The 19,419-nt window shown below is 39.4% G+C and overlaps 1 protein-coding gene across 1 annotated transcript in view; it reads right to left on the reverse strand.

Annotated features, from left to right (window-relative positions):
* Nucleotides 1-470: 470 nt before the first annotated feature.
* Nucleotides 471-19,419, reverse strand: part of LOC133542167 (transcription factor AP-2-beta-like) — a 50,084-nt gene continuing 31,135 nt past the window's right edge. Inside the window, exons 7-8 of the mRNA XM_061886046.1 lie at nt 5,718-5,831; nt 471-3,285 (exon numbers count right to left, since the gene is read on the reverse strand). Coding sequence (XP_061742030.1) covers nt 3,069-3,285; nt 5,718-5,831 — 331 coding nt within the window. The 3' untranslated portion in view covers nt 471-3,068. The remainder of the gene's footprint in view (nt 3,286-5,717; nt 5,832-19,419) is intronic.

The following is a 19,419-nucleotide window of genomic DNA, read 5'->3' on the forward strand; positions in this document are numbered from 1 at the left end:
TTTGTTATTGTTTACAAAGAAGGACAAAGCAGGACTTTAAGGGGAAAAAATACTTTTTTTTTTTTTAACTTTATTTTGTTCAAAATATTTCAAGTATTAAAAAGGACAGGATTAACCATCCTGTGTTTATAATCGTGATCAAAAAATGAAATCGTTCAAAACGTCAGTGTTTATGGCCAACAGTGCCACTGCAAGTACTTGGTATCGGATCGATGCCCCAGCTTTGTGGTATCGCCCAAAAATAATGTGAAGTATCCATACTTTTTCCTGAAGGAATCAATAAAGTTCTATCTATCTATCTATCTATCTATCTATCTATCTATCTATCTATCTATCTATCTAAAATCCCCTTAGCAGAAAAACAGCCCAAAGCATGATGTTTCCACCCCCATGCTTCACAATAGGTATGGTGTTCTTGGGATGCAACTCAGTATTCTTCTTCCTCCAACCACGATGAGTTGAGTTTATACCAAAAAGTTCTATTTTGGTTTCATCTGACCACATGACATTCTCCCAATCCTCTGCTGTAACATCCATGTATCCATTTTGGTATAAACTCAACTCGTCGTGTTTGGAGGAAGAAGAATACTGAGTTGCATCCCAAGAACACCATATCTACTGTGAAGCATGGGGGTGGAAACATCATGCTTTGGGGCTGTTTTTCTGCTAAGGGGAGAGGACGATTGATCCGTGTTAAGGAAAGAATGAATGGGGCCATGTATCGTGAGATTTTGAGCCAAAACCTCCTTCCATCAGTGAGAGCTTTGAATGGTTGATCAAATACTTATTTTCCACCATAATTTACAAATAAATTCTTTAAAATTCCTACAATGGGAATTCCTAGATTCTGTCTCTCACAGTTGAAGTGTACCTATGATGGAAATTACAGACCTCTGTCATCATTTTAAGTGGAAGAACTTGCACAATCGGTGGCTGACTAAATACTTTTTTGCCCCACTATATCTACCTACCTCCTAATGGAAAAGAACCATGTTACCACGAAAAGTCACCAGATGTTGGCAAGTCCATTCATAAGTTTTGAGACAATAATCCAACAGGAAGTGAGGCAAAGTGTTACCATGTACATCGGCAGCAAAATTACTGACCCGTTTTTACCAATTATGTTAAACATTGTGACGTTATCGCAGATGCAGATTTTAGGCCATGTCGCCCATCCCTAGCATATATAATTGTGTACATCCTTTCCGCAACTACAACATTTTTATCATTTTTAAAGCCGTTTGGGTGAAAAATGGTGTCCTATCACTTAGGGCAGGGGTGTCCAAACTTTTTCCACTGAGGGACACACACAGAAAAATTTAAACATGCGGTGCCTGTTTTGATATTTTTAATTTTCAAACCATGACAAAATATATGGATTCTTTTTTTTTTTTTTTTTACCTTTAGGACTCCCAGGGACCATAGAGGGTCTCCCCCAATATGTTAAAAATAAGTCAAATTATTATTTTCATTTTTTATGTAACGCTTACAGTAAATCTCTATATCAACTTCAGGTTGATATAAAGTAAAAAAAAAAAAAAAAAAAAAAAAAAAAAAGGTTAATGCCTTTTCAGTCAAAGACAACTTTGTTTTTATAGTAAAACTAAAATTTCCCCCATTGCCCAACATTCAGAAAGCAATGTTTGATCTGAAGTAATTGGAGCCCTAAAAAATCAATAATACAGGACCCCATTGATTTAAATGTATTATTATTTCTGAGTAATCACAGTGAAAAAATAAATAAAATCCCACTAACTATCTTTGGGATCCAAAATGTCCCCCACTCATAAAGTGATACATTTTTATTATTATTTGTTTTACTTTCAACACTTAAGTTATGAGATAAACTTCAGATATATCTGTCGATTTTACGTTGGAACTATTATTTTGTTGGTTTTATGCTCTTTTGTCGAAGAAAACACTGTTTTTGTATGGCAGTCACACAGTATATGCACATAATATTTTCCACATAAAACATTAAAAAGTGAAATATTTGAAGTAATTGGAGCGTTAAATAGGTCAATAATGAATTATAAAAATAAATTTAAAAAAATATATATTTTTAGCACTGGCAATAAGAGCAAAATAAAGAAAAACAAAAGAAAAACAAACAGCCTGCATGGCAGCTTTGTGTCAACACTGCAACTTTTCCCCGTTAGATTTCACCTCATTCTACTTTTTTAGTGTTTTTTTTATTCATTTTTGCAACAGCATTTCCAGAATGTGTGGCGGGCCACTAAATAATTAGCTGCGGGCCGCAAATGGCCCCCGGGCCGCACTTTGGACACACCTGACTTAGGGCGACTCATCGGATCGTACAAAACCCGACTAAATTCTCATGAGAACAGGCTTGCATCAGCGTCACACACAAACACACACACAGTAATCTCACATTCCAAAACAAAACCGTTGGCATGGTAACGTTCCAAAGAATGCCTGCAAAGTGCTTTTGCAGCTTCGTGAAAGATCTCACTCTTGCGCGCAGAAAGGAGGTTTTGTCACTTAGAAATGTAAAAACATCACGGTTTATTTTTCGACATTTCCTCTTCCACGATTGAGTGTTTGTTTGTTTTGTTTTCTTGGTCTTTCTGTCCTCGTGCGACACATCCTTGACGTCCTGACTTCATTGTTAGGACTCCTTTCATGTTGGTCCATCCATTCTTCCACTTATCCGAGGTCGGGTAGCGGGGGCAGCAGCCTAAGCAGGGAAGCCCAGACTTCCCTCTCCCCACCCACTTCGTGCACGTTGGTCCATAGAAAAAAAAATTTTTGTTTTTTGTTTTTTTTGAATACCCTGTCAGATCATTTGGAGAAGTTTCCCCAAATGGGGCCCGTGTGTGTGTTTGTGGAATGTGCAGTGACCAGCCCAGTCCTGAAAACACATGTAGACATCTTAAATAGGGAGTCAATAAATAAAGAAATAAATATATATTAATGAAACACACACACGCATACACACACACACACACACACACACACACACACACACACACACACACACACACACACACACACCCACACACACACAGCTCCAAGGCACGGGGGAGGGGGGCCCAAAGTGGACGGGACTACTCCGTCTTTTCAGTTTTGCCGTCTTTGCTCTGAGGCTCGGCTGCCTTGCGGAGCTGCGACTTTTCCGAGCTGCCGTTGATCTGCTGGTCGTTGGGTCCGCTTGTTTTCCCGCTGGAGCTTTTGTCCAGGTAGTTGAGCATCTCGCTGAGGACTGTCTGGAAAGTGCTGAGAGCGGCACAAACAGCCGGTGTGCCGAAACCGTGAGTGATGAGACTGTTGGGGAGAAAAGGACATCGATCATCCTGACGTAGCCCACCACATTATTGTAGTCTGTGCCGCCACATCATTCTAATATGGCTCACCACATCAGTTATAGTGGCCCGCTATATAATTGAATGTGCTCCACCACGTCATGCTAATGTGGCCAGCTGCGTCATTTAATGTGCCTCGCCAAATAAATCTAATGTGGCCCACCACATAACTTATTGTAGCCTGCCATTTCAATATCGTCGCCTGCCATATCATTTATTATTATTATTATTATTATTTAATGTGCCCCACCACATTATTCTAACGTAGCCCACCACATTATTTTAGTCTGCGCCGCCACATCATTCTAATATGACCCACCACATCAGTTATTGTGGCCCGCTATATAATTTAATGTGTTCCACCACATCATTCTAATGTGGCCAGCTGCGTCATTTAATATGCTCCACCACATCATTCTAATGTGTGGCTGATATATAATTTAATGTGCTCAACCACATCATTCTAAACTGGCCCGCAGCGTCAATTAATGTGCCTCGCCAAATAAATCTAATGTGGCCCACCACAAAACTTATAGTTGCCTGCCATATCATTTACTGTGCCCGGCCACATCATTTTAACACAGCCCACCACATTATTTTAGTCTGTGCCGCCACATCATTCTGATATAGCCCACCACATCAGTTATAGTCGCCCGCTATATAATTTAATGTGCTCCACCACATCATTCTAATGTGGCCTGCTGTGTCATTTAATGTGCCTCGCCAAATAAATCTAATGTGGCCCACCACAACAGTTATTGTGGCCCGCTATATAATTTAATATCTTCCACCACATCATTCTATTGTGGCCCGCTGCGTCATTTAATGTGCCTCACCAAATAAATCTGTGGCCCACCACAAAACTTATTGTGGCCTGCCATATCATTTGATGTGCCCCGCTACATCATTCCTAAAGTAGCCCACCACATTATTGCAGTCTGCGCCACCACATCAGTTATTGTGGCCCGCTATATAATTTAATGTGCTCCACCACGTCATTCTAATGTGGCCCGCTGCGTCATTTAATGGGCCTCGCCAAATTAATCTAATGTGGCCCACCACATAACTTATTATGGCCTGTTATATATATTTTTAGTGGCCTGCCATATCCTTTAATGTACCCCGCCACATTATTCTAAGGTAGCCGACCACATTTTGTAGTCGGCACCGCCACATCATTCTAATATAGCCCACCACATCAGTTATAGTCGCCCGCTATATAATTTAATGTGCTCCACCACATCATTCTAATCTGGCCTGCTGTGTCATTTAATGTGCCTCGCCAAATAAATCTAATGTGGCCCACCACATCAGTTATTGTGGCCCGGTATATAATTGAATGTGTTCCACCACATCATTCTATTGTGGCCCGCTGCGTCATTTAATGTGCCTCACCAAATAAATCTGTGGCCCACCACAAAACTTATTGTGGCCTGCCATTTCATTTGATGTGCCCCGCCACATCATCCTAAAGTAGCCCACCACATTATTGCAGTCTGCGCCACCACATCAGTTATTGTGGCCCGCTATATAATTTAATGTGCTCCACCACGTCATTTAATGGGCCTCGCCAAATTAATCTAATGTGGCCCACCACATAACTTATAATGGCCTGTTATATATATTTTTAGTGGCCTGCCATATCCTTTAATGTGCCCCGCCACATCATTCTAAGGTAGCCGACCACATTTTTTTAGTCTGCGCCGCCACATCATTCTAATATGGCCCGCCACATCAGTTATTGTGGCCCGCTATATGGTTTAATGTGCTCGACCACGTCATTTAATGTGCCTCTTTTTTATCAAAATCCAATTTTTGTATGTTGTTTATGTATTTTGGTCATTTTCCTCGACTGATGTACTAACTTCATGTGGTTTATTTTGTACATATTTAGCATCATCTACAAAAATACAAATAATTGCTATTGTGACATCCAGTGGACACATTTAGAACAGCAGTTTATTTCAGTCAAAAAATTCCGGTTGAATTTTACACTTACCAAACTGATCCCGCGGGCAGTACGTTTGACACTCCTGGGGTACACGCTACATTTGAGTATTTCAACCAAATTGGCAGTCAATTCCAAGAAAATCCCAACTTCTCATCCGAATGCTTCTTCTGTAGCATTACACTTCCCTTTAGGGGATTTGATCAAACTTCCTCCAGAGAGTGACACCATGCACGTGACCTTTCTGCTAATAAGCGTCTGTTCCTCTCTCCGCCCTCATGTGGGACAAATAAATTGCTGAGCCGCCACTTTTGCAAATGGCAAATAACTCAGCAGAGACCAACAGAGCTCTGTGTTGCTCTTTGTGAGGGCTCCTTTGAATCCTACAGCAAGTTATGCGAAAACAAAAACTTTTTTTTGTGATTGACAGTTGCATATTTTTGTACCTGAAATGTGTGAGGTGTCTCTGGATGTCCAAGTCCAGGATAGGTGTTGGTCTGGAGGATCCCAGAGGAGAACGATCTTGACTCAATAAGTCTTGGAATTCCTTACAGATTTGCCTGACAAAAATAAAAACAACAACATTCCACCGATTATATCTATTTGATATTTTAAGAAAAATAACATTTACATACTGTAAAGCAGGGGCTCCCAAACTTTTTGACTCGGGGCCGCATTGGGATAAATCAATTTGGCCGGGGGGCGGGCTGTATATATATATATATATATATATATATATATATATGTATATATATATATATATATATATATATATATATATATATATATATATATATATATATAAATATATATATAAACATGCACACGCATACACAAGTCTCCAAAATGTTAAATACCATGTTGCTACAATAAAAAACAGACAAAGGAAAAAATTAAAAAATAAAATATATATATATATATATATATATATATATGTATATATATAAATATATATATTCCTCGCGCACTAATTGACTGAAAGAGCGCGCACCTGCCGCTGATGATGTCACTTTATCGATGGGAAAATGCATTTTTCGACAATATGATTTGCCTGAGCAGCTAGGAGAGTAAAATGGATTAAAAAGGACGGATATAAAAAAAAATTGTAATTGAAAATACAATTATTTAATTATTAAAACATTTTTTAACTTGGAACTTCTCGCAGGCCGGATTTGGCCCATGGGCCCCTGTTGTAAAGAATCCATACAAGATACATGCAAGTGGCTGAAAGTATGAACTAAATTGATTTTTTTTTGGCAGCAGTAGCACTACAGTGGACTCTAAAGTGGTACACAACCAAAAGTGTTCCTAATGTGAGATAAATCAGCAATTTGTGGAAAAAACTTCCTCTCAATTTTGAATTGAAAACATGAATTGTGTATGTTATGAAATGTAAAATATTAGCACTTTTTCCACCAAGGACCACACACTGAAAAGTCAAAGCGTTCACGGCCATTTTGATATTTTACCTTGTGAAAAAATGTCCAAAGAAGACATCCCTGATACTGTATATCAGGGATGTCAAACTCATTTTAGATGGGGGGGGGGGGGGGGCAAATGGAGAAAAATCTACTCCCAAGTGGGCCGAACTGATAAAGTCACAGCACGATAACTAAGAAATAAAGACAACTTCAGATTGTTATCTTTGTTTAAAAATAGAACAACCAGATTCTGAAAATATACCAATAATAAAGTTGTTGGGTTTTTATTACTTGCATGTTGCGGTTAATAGTATTTGTCGTTATTTATTTTTTCTGAATAAATAATGCGATAATGTTCATCAGTCAACTCATTGGTGTTCATTTTCGATTCATCAAGATAACATTTTTCACATCAAAATCAAATTACAGAAGTTTATTCATGTAGTTTGATAATTTTCCTCGACTGATGTACTAAAATGGGTTTTTTTATACATATGTAGCATCATCTACAAAGATACTAAGAAATGCTATTGCGACATCCAGTGGACACATTTAGAACAGCAGTTTGTTTTGTTGTAACATTTCAAGTTAATTTTTATATTTAGCAACCTCATCCTGCGGGCCGGATAAAACCTGTTTGTGTTATAGGTGACAGTGTATTGTTATTATTTATTATTAGTATAAAAAAGTCAGATTTTTCTTATTTAATTATGTACGTTTTCTCCTTATTCCTTGCATTTTTACATGTTGATTTTTTTTTTTGTCTGATTTTTATTTCGGCCCTGCAATGAAGTAGCGACTTGTCCAGGGTGTACGCTGCCTTCCACCCGATTGTAGCTGAGATAGTACGCAAATGGCAGAACAAAGGTTACTCAAATAGTAAATGGTAAATGGGTTGCACTTGTATAGCGCTTTTCTACCTTCAAGGTACTCAAAACGCTTTGACACTACTTCCACATTTAACCATTCACACACACACACATTCACACACTGATGGAGGGAGCTGCCATAGTGAAAGGTAAGTGTTGTTGTTTTTTTAGTAACCAGCAAGCACAGTACAGTTAGTAGAACAACTGTGTTTTTATTACTGTGTATTTGATAGGTGCCATCTGAAATTCAACTATTAATTTTATTTTTAAAAGGTTTTAAGTGGTAGAAAATGGATGGATGGATTTTTATTTCGACATCCGGATGCGGGACACATTTTGGAAAATGTGAGCTTTTTTCCTATTAGGCATACTTGCTTTGTTGGCATTGAGAATTGTGACATTACCGACAGACCGTCTGCTTGAGTTCTTGTTTACTCACCGAGTGTTTAGTGAAACAGAGATATCCAAATATTGCACCGTTTTGATTTTACGTGAATCCGATACCTGGTAGTACCGACGGAATTCGTGTAATGGAGGCCAAGCATTGTGGCCTTTGCAGTGTGTGCCTTGGTAAACCTCACTCCCAGACAACCTCAAGAGCAGTGCTGGCTTATTGGGCTGATAGACCGGGCTTTTAGCTCAGTAGCTAGCACCCTCGTCCTTTAATGCCATCTGACCCAGATTGGAGTCCAGGGCGAAATAGAAAGCAGGGACTGAACCAGGTGTGTTACATTCAGTCTGTGGGTATAAAAAGTACCAAATTCAATACACATCCCAAGCGTGGAAGTTGTAAGGATGAATTAGCGAGGAGGAGTTGGATTTGTGTGAAGTCCTGGAGGGTCTGGCTATGTGTCTGTTAAGCAGTGGTGACTTTAGACTTTTTGTGACCAAAATGTGTTCTAGCTTTAATATTAGTAGAGATGTCCGATAATGGCTTTTTTGCCGATATTCCGATACTGTCCAACTGTCAATCACCGATTCCGATATCAACCAATACCAATATATACAGTGGTGGAATTAACACATTATGATGCCTAATTTTGTTGTGATGCTCCGCTGGATGCATTAAACAATGTAACAAGGTTTTCCGAAATAAATCAACTCAAGTTATTTTTGAATTTTAATCATAATAAGTTTGAAAAAATATTTCACAAATATTCTTCGTCGAAAAAACAGAAGCTAAAATGAAGAATTAAATTAAAATGTATTTATTATTCTTTACAATAAAAAAATACATTTACTTAAACATTAATTTAATTTGTTAGGAAAGAAGAGGAAGGAATTTAAAAGGTATGTGTTTAAAAATCCTAAAATAATTTTTAAGGTTGTATTTTTTCTCCAAAATTGTCTTTCTGAAAGTTTTAAGAAGCAAAGTAAAAAAATAAATGAATTTATTTAAACAAGTGAAGACCAAGTCTTTAAAATATTTTCTTGGATTTTCAATTTCTATTTGAGTTTTGTCTCTCTTAGAATTAAAAATGTCGAGCAAAGCGAGACCAGCTTGCTAGTAAATAAATACAATTTAAAAAATAGAGGCAGCTCACTGGTAAGTGCTGCTATCTGAGCTATTTTTAGAATAGGCCAGCGGGCGACTCATCTGGACCTTACGGGCTACCTGGTGCCCGCGGGCACCGCGTTGGTGACCCCTGTTGTAGATCACACATTATGCCTCTCACCTGGACATGAGACATCTGAATAGGTAATCCGACAAGTTGGGACACTTTGAGAGCCATTTAGGACCTGGAACTATGATTATGAGGCATTTTTTTTACCTGAATGGGAATAAATAAACATCCCAGCAGTCGGCAACCTAATAATAGCAGACCTTGTACTGTAAGTGATTATGTGGCCATGGATGAAGTGCTGGCTGTCCAGAGTCCGGACCCAGGGTGGACCGCTCGCCTGTGCATTGGTTGGGGACATTTCTTCGCTGCTGACCCTTCTCCACTTGGGATGGTCTCCTACTGGCCCCACTATGGACTGAACTTTCACAATATTATGCTAGACCCACTCGACGTCCATTGCATCAGGTCACCCACATCTGCGGTCCTCTCCAAGGTTTCTCATAGTCATTCTCATTGACATCCCACTGGGTTGTGAGTTTTTCCTTGCCCTTATGTGGGATCTGAACCGAGGATGTCCTTGTGGATTGTGCAGCCCTTTGAGACACTTGTGATTTAAGGCTATATAAATAAACATTGATTGATTGATTGTTGGCTCTTTTTTTTTTATTAATCCACCGCATATACTTGAAATTATTAAAATATGTAAATATCAAATGTTATTATAAATGTGCCTGTTTTTACTTAACATATATACTTACATCAAAACCCTAATGGAGGTGTTTGAAACTTTTTTTTAGGGGCTAAATAGGCCGAATTGCACGGCTTCCATAGGCTCCATGTAAGCGGACATTTGATCACGTTTATTTAATATTTAGAATGATTTTTTTTGTAAATAACATTTGTCGTCGTGTCTCTCATGTTTGTGAACGATAGGCGAAATTTAAAAAAAAAAGTGCCGTTAGTAGTTTTACTTATTTCTTACTTTATTAAGTTGCATTAACGTCTTTTCATGCTTGTCAAGGTAGTAGGGAGGGATTCATATGGCCCCATTCCTGGGTGTGTCTCATGTGAGAGGAAGAGGTGGAGTTAATCATTTTGCAATGCAGATTGCTGAAAATTATGGAAAGTGAACGCTGTGGTGAAAGTTGGCATTGCCACAAAACAAATTTTAAAATATTCAACACCCTACCGCCACCTGGCGGCTAAAGTTGATAGTGTAACCCCAGCTAATATGTCACGTTTCATATGTCAGGTAACCACTGACGAATCGGGCCATACGAATCCTCTTCCCACTGTAATTAAAAATATTTAGTTTTGATTTAATGGCCTGATGCATTTTTGTAAAGACTTGTTTGAACAAGCTAGAAGTGGCAACATAAAAACCGGCAGTTTTTACTTTCAAGGGAACGTTTGAGGGAGAAGTCTTTGCAGTCTGTGTGAGTGTGTGTGTGTGTGTGTGTGTGTGTGTGTGTGTGTGTGTGCGTGTGTGTGTGTGTGTGTGTGTGTGTGTGTGTGTGTGTGTGTGTGTGCGTGTGTGCGTGTGTGTGTGTCGCTGCTTACTTTGTAGCCAGAACCATTTTCTTCCGCGCGTTGTTTTCTTTCGACTCATTGTGCTGCCGGGCCAAATGCTCGCCGACCGCCTTGCTGGGAAATTCTGTCTCGCAGGTGTAGCCAAAGTCTCTTGCCAGGTGGAGCGCCTCTCCTGCACGTAAACATGGCAGACGGGATGAGAGGGATGCAAAAAAAAAAGGCACTTTCTCAGATGAAAACATGAAAAGGTTCTCACCCTCCACCAGGGAGGTCAGCAGCGTGACATTGGCAGCTTTTCTCCGCCCCGCCGGCAGGTTGAGGCCGAGGCGGTCTAATTTCTCCCGAAGACACCGGCCGCCGTTCTTTGACTTGGCTCTGTGGAAATAAATGGTAGATGGTCAAAACACAGAATCCTGGGAACGGTTCCGAAACACAACACAGCAGCACATTTCCTTTTATAACATGACAATTTTATATGAAAGCCATGCATAAATTAAAACATGTCGCATACAAACCGTCACATCTTTAATCAAACGCATTTGCATATTTAATGTACTTTCAGGTTGTAATTCCCCTTGAGTTTCTACGATTCTCTTTGAAGCGTTAGCGTCTCTAGCTAAATGCATACCATTTTAGATTCATGTCATTTCTCGTTTTCTCATCTACCTGCAAAATGTCACGTTACGTGAAAATGCTTAAGAGCAAAAAATATGTTGAACAGCCAATTAATCTATCAAGCATTTCAAAACAACACAGTCCATGAAGTGTACGTTCAGCTGTATTTTTACTACAATATTTTCCTCCCTTCTAGTGATAGTCAAATAGTTTGCAAGCAGCAGGGGAGGTTTTCATTATTTGGGTCCACACTCCAGTATTCATGCTGGAACGATACGCCTGCCTGCAGCTCGGTGGCAACAGTTTTCAATTTAAAAAGTATTCTGTTCTACCCAGTAGCAGTAGGAAGTACGCAGGAACACATGGTAAATGGGTTATACTTGTATTGCACTTTTCTACCTTCAAGGTACTCAAAGTGCTTTGATACTATTTCCACATTCACCTTTGTGACGAGGTTTGGTAGAAGGTGGGGATTGAACCAGGAACCCTCTGGTTGCCGGCAGGGCCACTCTTCCACCTGCGCCACGCCGTCCCCCACATGTGTATGGATAGGGATGGGCATTTTTCATATTCCCAATACCTGTGAATTGATTTCAGTACCCATTTTTTTTATACCTTTGATCTGTGTTCAAATGATAAATGTTTAAAAAAATTATTTTTTTATTCATTTAACACTGTTATCTTGTTTTGTTACTCTTGTGTCTCATTTGCAAGTAGTGTACTGTAATATAGTGGCTATGGCATGCAGTTGCAATTCCTACATGGCTATGGTGTGTTGTAGCCAGAAAGTAGTCTTTGCCATTAAGTTGAATGTACCAGTCTAGTCTTTTGTTGTTGAGTTTATACTGTAAGTATTGTAATAATGATAATAATAATAATAATGGATTAGATTTTTATATCGCTTTTCTAGACACTGAAATGACTTTCTGGGTACCTGGGAATCGATTCCAGTACCCATTTTTTTCATAACGTGGATCAGTGTTCAAATGGTAAATGTTTAAAAAATATATTTTTTTAGTTTAACACTGTTATCTTGTTTTTTTACTAGTGTGTCTCATTTGCAAGTACTGTACTATATTATACAGTGGCTTTGGCATGCAGTTGCAATTCCTACATGGCTATGGTGTGTTGTCGTAGCCAGAAAGTAGTCTTTTCCATTAAGTTGAATGTGCCAGTCTAGTCTTTTGTTGTTGAGTTTATACTGTAAGTATTGTAGTAATAATAATAATAATAATAATAAAAATAATAATAATAGTAATGGATTAGATTTTTATAGCACTTTTGTAGACACTCAAAGGACTTTCTGGGTACCTGGGAATCGATTCCAGTACCCATTTTTTTTCATAACGTTGATCAGTGTTCAAATGGTAAATGTTTAAAAAATATCTTTTTTAGTTTAACACTGTTATAAATAAATGATAAATGGGTTGTACTTGTATAGCGCTTTTCTACCTTCAAGGTACTCAAAGCGCTTTGACACTACTTCCACATTTACCCATTCACACACACATTCACACACTGATGGAGGGAGCTGCCATGCAAAGCGCCAACCAGCACCCATCAGGAGCAAGGGTGAAGTGTCTTGCTCAGGACACAACGGACGTGACGAGGTTGGTACTAGGTGGGAATTGAACCAGGGACGCTCGGGTTGCGCACGGCCACTCTCCCCACTGCGCCACGTTTCGTTACTAGTGTGTCTCATTTGCAAGTACTGTACTATATTATACAGTGGCTTTGGCATGCAGTTGCAATTCCTACATGGCTATGGTGTGTTACCGTAGCCAGAAAGTAGTTTTTGCCATTAAGTTGAATGTGCCAGTCTAGTCTTTTGTTGTTGAGTTTATACTGTAAGTATTGTAATGATAATAATAATAATGAATTACATTTTTATAGCGCTTTTCTAGACACTCAAAGGGCTTTCTGGGTACCTGGGAATCGATTCCATTACCCATTTTTTTCAAACCTTTGATTTGTGTTCAAATGGTAATTGTTTAAAAAAATATATTGTTTTTATTTAACACTTTTATCTTGTTTTGTTACTCTTGTGTCTCATTTGCAAGTATTGTACTATATTATATAGTGGCTTTGGCATGCAGTTACAATTCCCACATGGCTAATGTGTGTTGTCGCAGCCCAGAAGTAGTCTTTGCCATTAGGTTGATGTGCCAGTCTAGTCTTTTGTTGCTGAGTTTATACTGTAAGTATTGTAATGATAACAATAATAATGGATTAGATTTTTATAGCGCTTTTCTAGACACTCAAAGGGCTTTTTGGGAACATTGTAATCGATTCCAGTACCCATTTTTGGTCATACACTTGAGTGTGTTCAAATGGTAATTGTTTAAAACTTACGTACCGTATTGTTTTGATTTTAACACTGAACTGTGCTGTTCAGTTGTTATCTTGTTTTGTTACTGTCTCATTTGCAAGTACTGTACTGTATTATATAGTGGCTTTGGCATGCAGTTGCAATTCCTACATGGCTATGGTGTGTTGTCGTAGCCAGGAAGTAGTCTTTGCCATTAAGTTGTATCTGTCGGTCTAGTCTTTTTTTTTTTAGTTTATACTGTAAGTATTGTAATAATAATAATGGATTAGATTCGTATAGCGCTTTTTTTGACACTTAAAGGGCTTCAAAGAGAAGTGAGACTCCATCATTTATTTAATCCACATCCACACAATAATGGTAGTAAGCTACATGTGTGGCCACAGCTGGCTGGCGGAAGCGTGGCTGCCAATTTGCGCCTAAGGCCCCTCCGATCCCAATCAAACATTCATACACCAGCGTGTGCGGCACTGGGAGCTAGGGGTGAAGAGTCTTGCCAAAGTGACTTGGATGGCAGAAGCGGGGATCGAACCTGGAACCCTCAAGCGCAGCCGCTCTACCATCCCCATTGTACTTATCAAACACCAGCTGTGGGATTTTATCCTGCATCTACGTCGAAAATCTGGACGTGTTGAAATCGTCACATGAAATTGTCAAAATAATTGTATCTAAGTTATCACAAAACTTTGCGTAACATTGAGTTCCCGGCGAAAAGGCAAAAGCTGTCTTTGAACCTACCAAGAAAAAGGCTTGTAAAACTCCAGTGTGTAGGATGGGAAGCAACAGGAAGGCGTTCTGTTTCTTTTTTCTATTGTAATCCACAGAAAGATTTTGTCTTAACCCAAGAACTACAAAGCAAAGAGGAAGCAGGACCTGACTCCCCTACAGGGACCTCTTCTTTGAACTCTTTTACGACATTTTCTTTGAACAGACCTTTTCTTTGAACTGTTTGTAATCAAAGGTGATGGCTGTTTACGACCCCTGTACCTTAGAAATAGTTGTTGCAATGTAATCAGGGAAAGTCCAAATAAAAGAGGTGGCGTACAATCTTTCGCCAGAGCGTGTTGAAAAACTGTACAGTCTACACGTTTCTCCTCATTGAGCCAAATTTAATTATGTCTCTGTTTAGTTCCTTGCTTCTTGTCTTGTTCAATAGATGTCATCAGTGTTTCAACCTGACAGAAATTGTAATGCTAATAGTTAGCATGTCTCACGAAACTCCAATGTACAGTGGGGCAAAAAAGTATTTAGTCAGACACCGATTGTGCAAGTTCTCCTACTTAAAATGATGACAGAGGTCTGTAATGTTCATCATAGGTACACTTCAACTGTGAGAGACAGAATGTGAAAAAAAATCCAGGAATTCACATTTTATGAATTTTAAAGTATTTATTTGTAAATGATGGTGGAAAATAAGTATTTGGTCAACCATTCAAAGCTCTTACTGATGGAAGGAGGTTTTGGCTCAAAATCTCACGATACACGGCCCCATTCATTCTTTCCTTAACAGGAATCAATCGTCCTGTCCCCTTAGCAGAAAAACAGCCCCAAAGCATGAAGTTTCCACCCCCATGCTTCACAGTAGGTGTGGTGTTCTTGGGATGCAACTCAGTATTCTTCTTCCTCCTAACACAACGAGTTGAGTTTATACCAAAAAGTTCTATTTTGGTTTCATCTGACCACATGACATTCTCCCAATCTTCTGCTGTATCATCCATGTATCCATTTTGGTATAAACTCAACTCGTGGGCTGAAATTGGCCCCCGGGCCGCACTTTGGACATCTTTAACTAGCACATTTTGAAAAGTGTAGCCTTACTGTATGTACGTTTGAACGCCGCCTTCTTGATTTTGGTGGCATGACTGATTGAATGTTGTCCATAACGGTTGGAATTGGAGGTTAAATCGGCAAATGATTCCTGGGCGTAGCCACCGCAGCTGCTCACTGCTCCCCTCACCTCCCAGGGGGTGAACATAGGGGATGGGTCAAATACAGAGGATAATTTCATCGCAACTAGTGTTTGTGTGTGACAATCATTGGAAATTTTAACTTTAACTTTTTTTTGTTTCCCGGCCAAGTGTTTGAGCCGGTACAAGTCTGACGTCACGCACAATAAAGGTAACTAAATAAAGCACCATTCGATTTTTCGTGAATTGGCACCCAGTAGTGGCAGTACTCGAATTTTGTACCCGTCGATATCTACAGAACTAAAAGATGGAGACATTTGTGACAGAAATGAAACAAAACGGAGTCGTCGTCAGCGCCACATAAAATAGAATGTAACTCAACCAGTGATAAATTAATATTATCAAATTCTCAATATCAATTCAGGGGAGTCACGGAAAAATGTCTGTCCCCCAGGGGCGTCGTGACAGAAAATAATTGAGAAGCACTGCTCTCGCCCGTCAATAACACAGCCGCTACTGCTGGGTTCCTCTGATCCTTGCATGTTTTGCTTCTAACTCGACAATAGTCTTTGTGAACGCAACTCTATTAGCACAGTCTCTCTTTTATGTCAGCTCTACAAAGACTTCTTTAGCCCTTTTTAATGCCCAGCAGCCACATTAACCTTCCAAAAGTGCGCGCTGTCTATTGCTGTAGCCCCTCCCACTCAGTTCAGCACTCCTGGAATGTTCCGGAATGATGTGTAAAACTACCTAATCACAGGTGTCAAACTCAAAGTCCGAGAGACCGACACATCATTTAAAGTGGTCCATCCCCTCATTTTATGTGCTCTGACACATCATTTATTGTGGCCCACCACATCATTTATGTGGCCCACCACATCATTTATGTAGCCCACCACATCATTTATCGTGGCCCACCACGTCATTTATCGTGGCCCACCACGTCAATTGATTTTTTAGCCTGGTCGACCATATAATTTTATGTGGTCTGCAACATTATTTAATGTGGCCCACCACTTCATTGTATGTGGTCTGTCATTTCATTTTATGTTGTTCACAAGATTTTTAACAGAGTCCCCCAGCTGATTTTGTTAGGTCGCCAACTCATTTACGCGGCCCACCACCTCATATTATTTGCTCTGCCACATCATTTTAAGGTGTCCACAAGGTTATTTAACTTGGCCTACCACATGATTTTATGTGGCCCCTCACATTGTTTCAGACATTTGAGACACTTTGAGACATTTGTGATTAAGGGCCATATGAATAAAAATGTATTGATTGATTGACTGATTGATTGATTGATTGTTTAGTGTGGCCCACCACGTCATTTTATGTGATCTGCCATATAATTTTATGTTGTTTTTCAAGATTATTTAACATGCTGCCCCGAGCTGCCCCGTCATTTAATGTGGTTCGGCACCTCCTTCAATTTGGTTCACTACATTGTTTAATTTGGCCCACCGCTTCATTTGATCTGGTCCGCCACCTCATTTATGTGGTCCGGCGACTTATTTGATGTTGTCTGTAAGATTTTTTAAATCTGGCCCGCCACATTGTCTTATCTCGTCAGCCATGTCATTTTATCTAGTGCGCCACATCATTTATGTGGTGCGCCACCTCATTTTATGTTGTCCACAAGGTTATTTTATTTGGCCTACCACCTGATTTTTGTGGCCCACTATATCATTTTATGTGGCCCGTCACATTTTTTGAGACATTTGTGATTAAGGGCCATATGAATAAAAATGTATTGATTGACTGATCGTTTAGCGTGGTCCGCCATATTTTATTTGGTCTGTAACAATATTTAAAGAGGCCCACCACGTCATTTTACGTGGCCCACATTTGAGAAACTTTAAGACATTTGTGAATAAGGGCCATATGAATAAAAATGGATTGATTAATTTTTTAGCCTGGTCCACCATATCATTTTAAGTGGTCTGCAACATTATTTAAAGTGGCCCACCACTTCATTTTATGTGGTCTGCCATATCATTTAAGTTGTTCACAAGATTATTTAACAAGGTCCCGCAACTGATTTTGTTAGGTCGCCAACTCATTTATGCGGCCCACCACCTCATATTATTTGCTCTGCCAACTCATTTTAAGGTGTCCACAAGATTATTTAAAATGGCCTACCACTTGATTTTACGTGGCCCCTCACATTGTTTGAGACACTTTGAGACATTTGTGATTAAGGGCCATAAGAATAAAAATTGATTGATTGACTCATTGATTTTTTAGTGTGGCCCACCACATCATTTTACGTTGTCTGCCATTTAATTTTATGTTGTTTACAAGATTATTTAACACGCTGCCCCCAGCTGCCCTGTCATTTTATCTGGTCCGCCACATCATTTATGTGGTCCGGCAACTCATATGATGTTGTCTGTCAGATTATTAATGTCGCCCGTCACATCATTTTATCTGGTGCACCACATCATTTATGTGGTCTGCCACCTCATTTTATGTTGTCGACAAGATTTTTTAAAGTGGCCTCGCATGTCATTTTACGTGGGCACGTTGTTTAAAGTGGCCAGTCACATCATTTAATCTGGTGCACCACATCATTTTATGTTTTCCACAAGATTATTTAAACTGGTGCCACCACAATTATTTTATGTGGTCTGCCACATCATTTTATTTGGCACGCCACATAATTTTATGTGGTCCACCAACTTGTTTAATTTGGTCCACAACAGGGGTGTCAAACTCAAATACAGAGTGGGCTAAAATTTTAAACTGAACAAAGTCGCGGGCCAAGGTTGAACAAATGAACCTTTTAATAGGGACTCAAACAAGTTTTGCATTGAATATTGAACAATCAAGGCTTATATAACTTTAAAGTAACATGCAAAATCAAGTTTCCAATAATAATAATAATAATAATAATAAAAAACATCAATCGCATATCAAATACAATTTAAATAAAAATTCAATGCCTCTTTTGTATTTGCAGCCTTCTGAGGTAATTGTCAAAATACACTTTTTCAACAGGCTAATAATAAATTTGAAAATAAAATAATAAGGAATGAATCAAACATTCAAGCCTTGAAGTGGCAAGAGAAAGTGCATGGGGGGTTGAGGTAGGCGGGGTTGGGGGTGGGGGGGTGTATATTGTTGACTCCCGGAAGAGTTAGTGCTGCAAGGGGTTATGGTTATTTGTTCTGTTGTGTTTATCTTGTGTTTCGGATGTTCTCCTGAAATGTGTTTGTCATTCTTGTTTGGTGTGGGTTCACAGTGTGGTGCATATTTGTAACAGTGTTAAAGTTGTTTATACGGCCACCCTCGGCTGTTGACCAAGTATGCCTTGCATTTACTTGTGTCTGTGTTTAAAAACCGCATATATTATGTGACTAGGCCGGCACGCTGTTTGTATGGAAGAAAAGCGGACGTGGACGACAGGTTGTGGAGGACGCTAAAGGCAGTACCTTTAAGGCCCGCCCCCAATATTGTTGTCTGGGTGGAAATCGGGAGAAATCGGGGAAAATGGATGGCTCGGGAGATTTTCAGGAGGGGCACTGAACTTCGGGAGTCTCCCGAGAAAATGGGGAGGGTTGGCAAGTATGACAATTTGCGGTGTTACAGCTGGGGTGTGTATAATACCAGCGGGCCAGCTCGAATGTTAAATTGATATTGCCTCAAGGGCCAAACGAAATTACACGGCGGGCCAAATTTGGCCCACGGGCCAGAGTTTGACACCCATGGTCCACAACATTATTTAATTTGGTCCACAACAATGTTTAAATTGACCCGCCAATTTATTTTATCGAGTGAGCCATATCATTTTATCTGGTGCACTACCTCATTTATGTGGTCCGCCACATCATTCTATGTTGTCCACGAGATGATTTATTGTGGTCCGCCACATCATTCTTTGTTGTCCACGACATTATTTAACGTGGTTGGCCA

Source organism: Nerophis ophidion, linkage group LG24, assembly GCF_033978795.1.
Source record: "Nerophis ophidion isolate RoL-2023_Sa linkage group LG24, RoL_Noph_v1.0, whole genome shotgun sequence".
Lineage (NCBI taxonomy): Eukaryota > Metazoa > Chordata > Actinopteri > Syngnathiformes > Syngnathidae > Nerophis > Nerophis ophidion.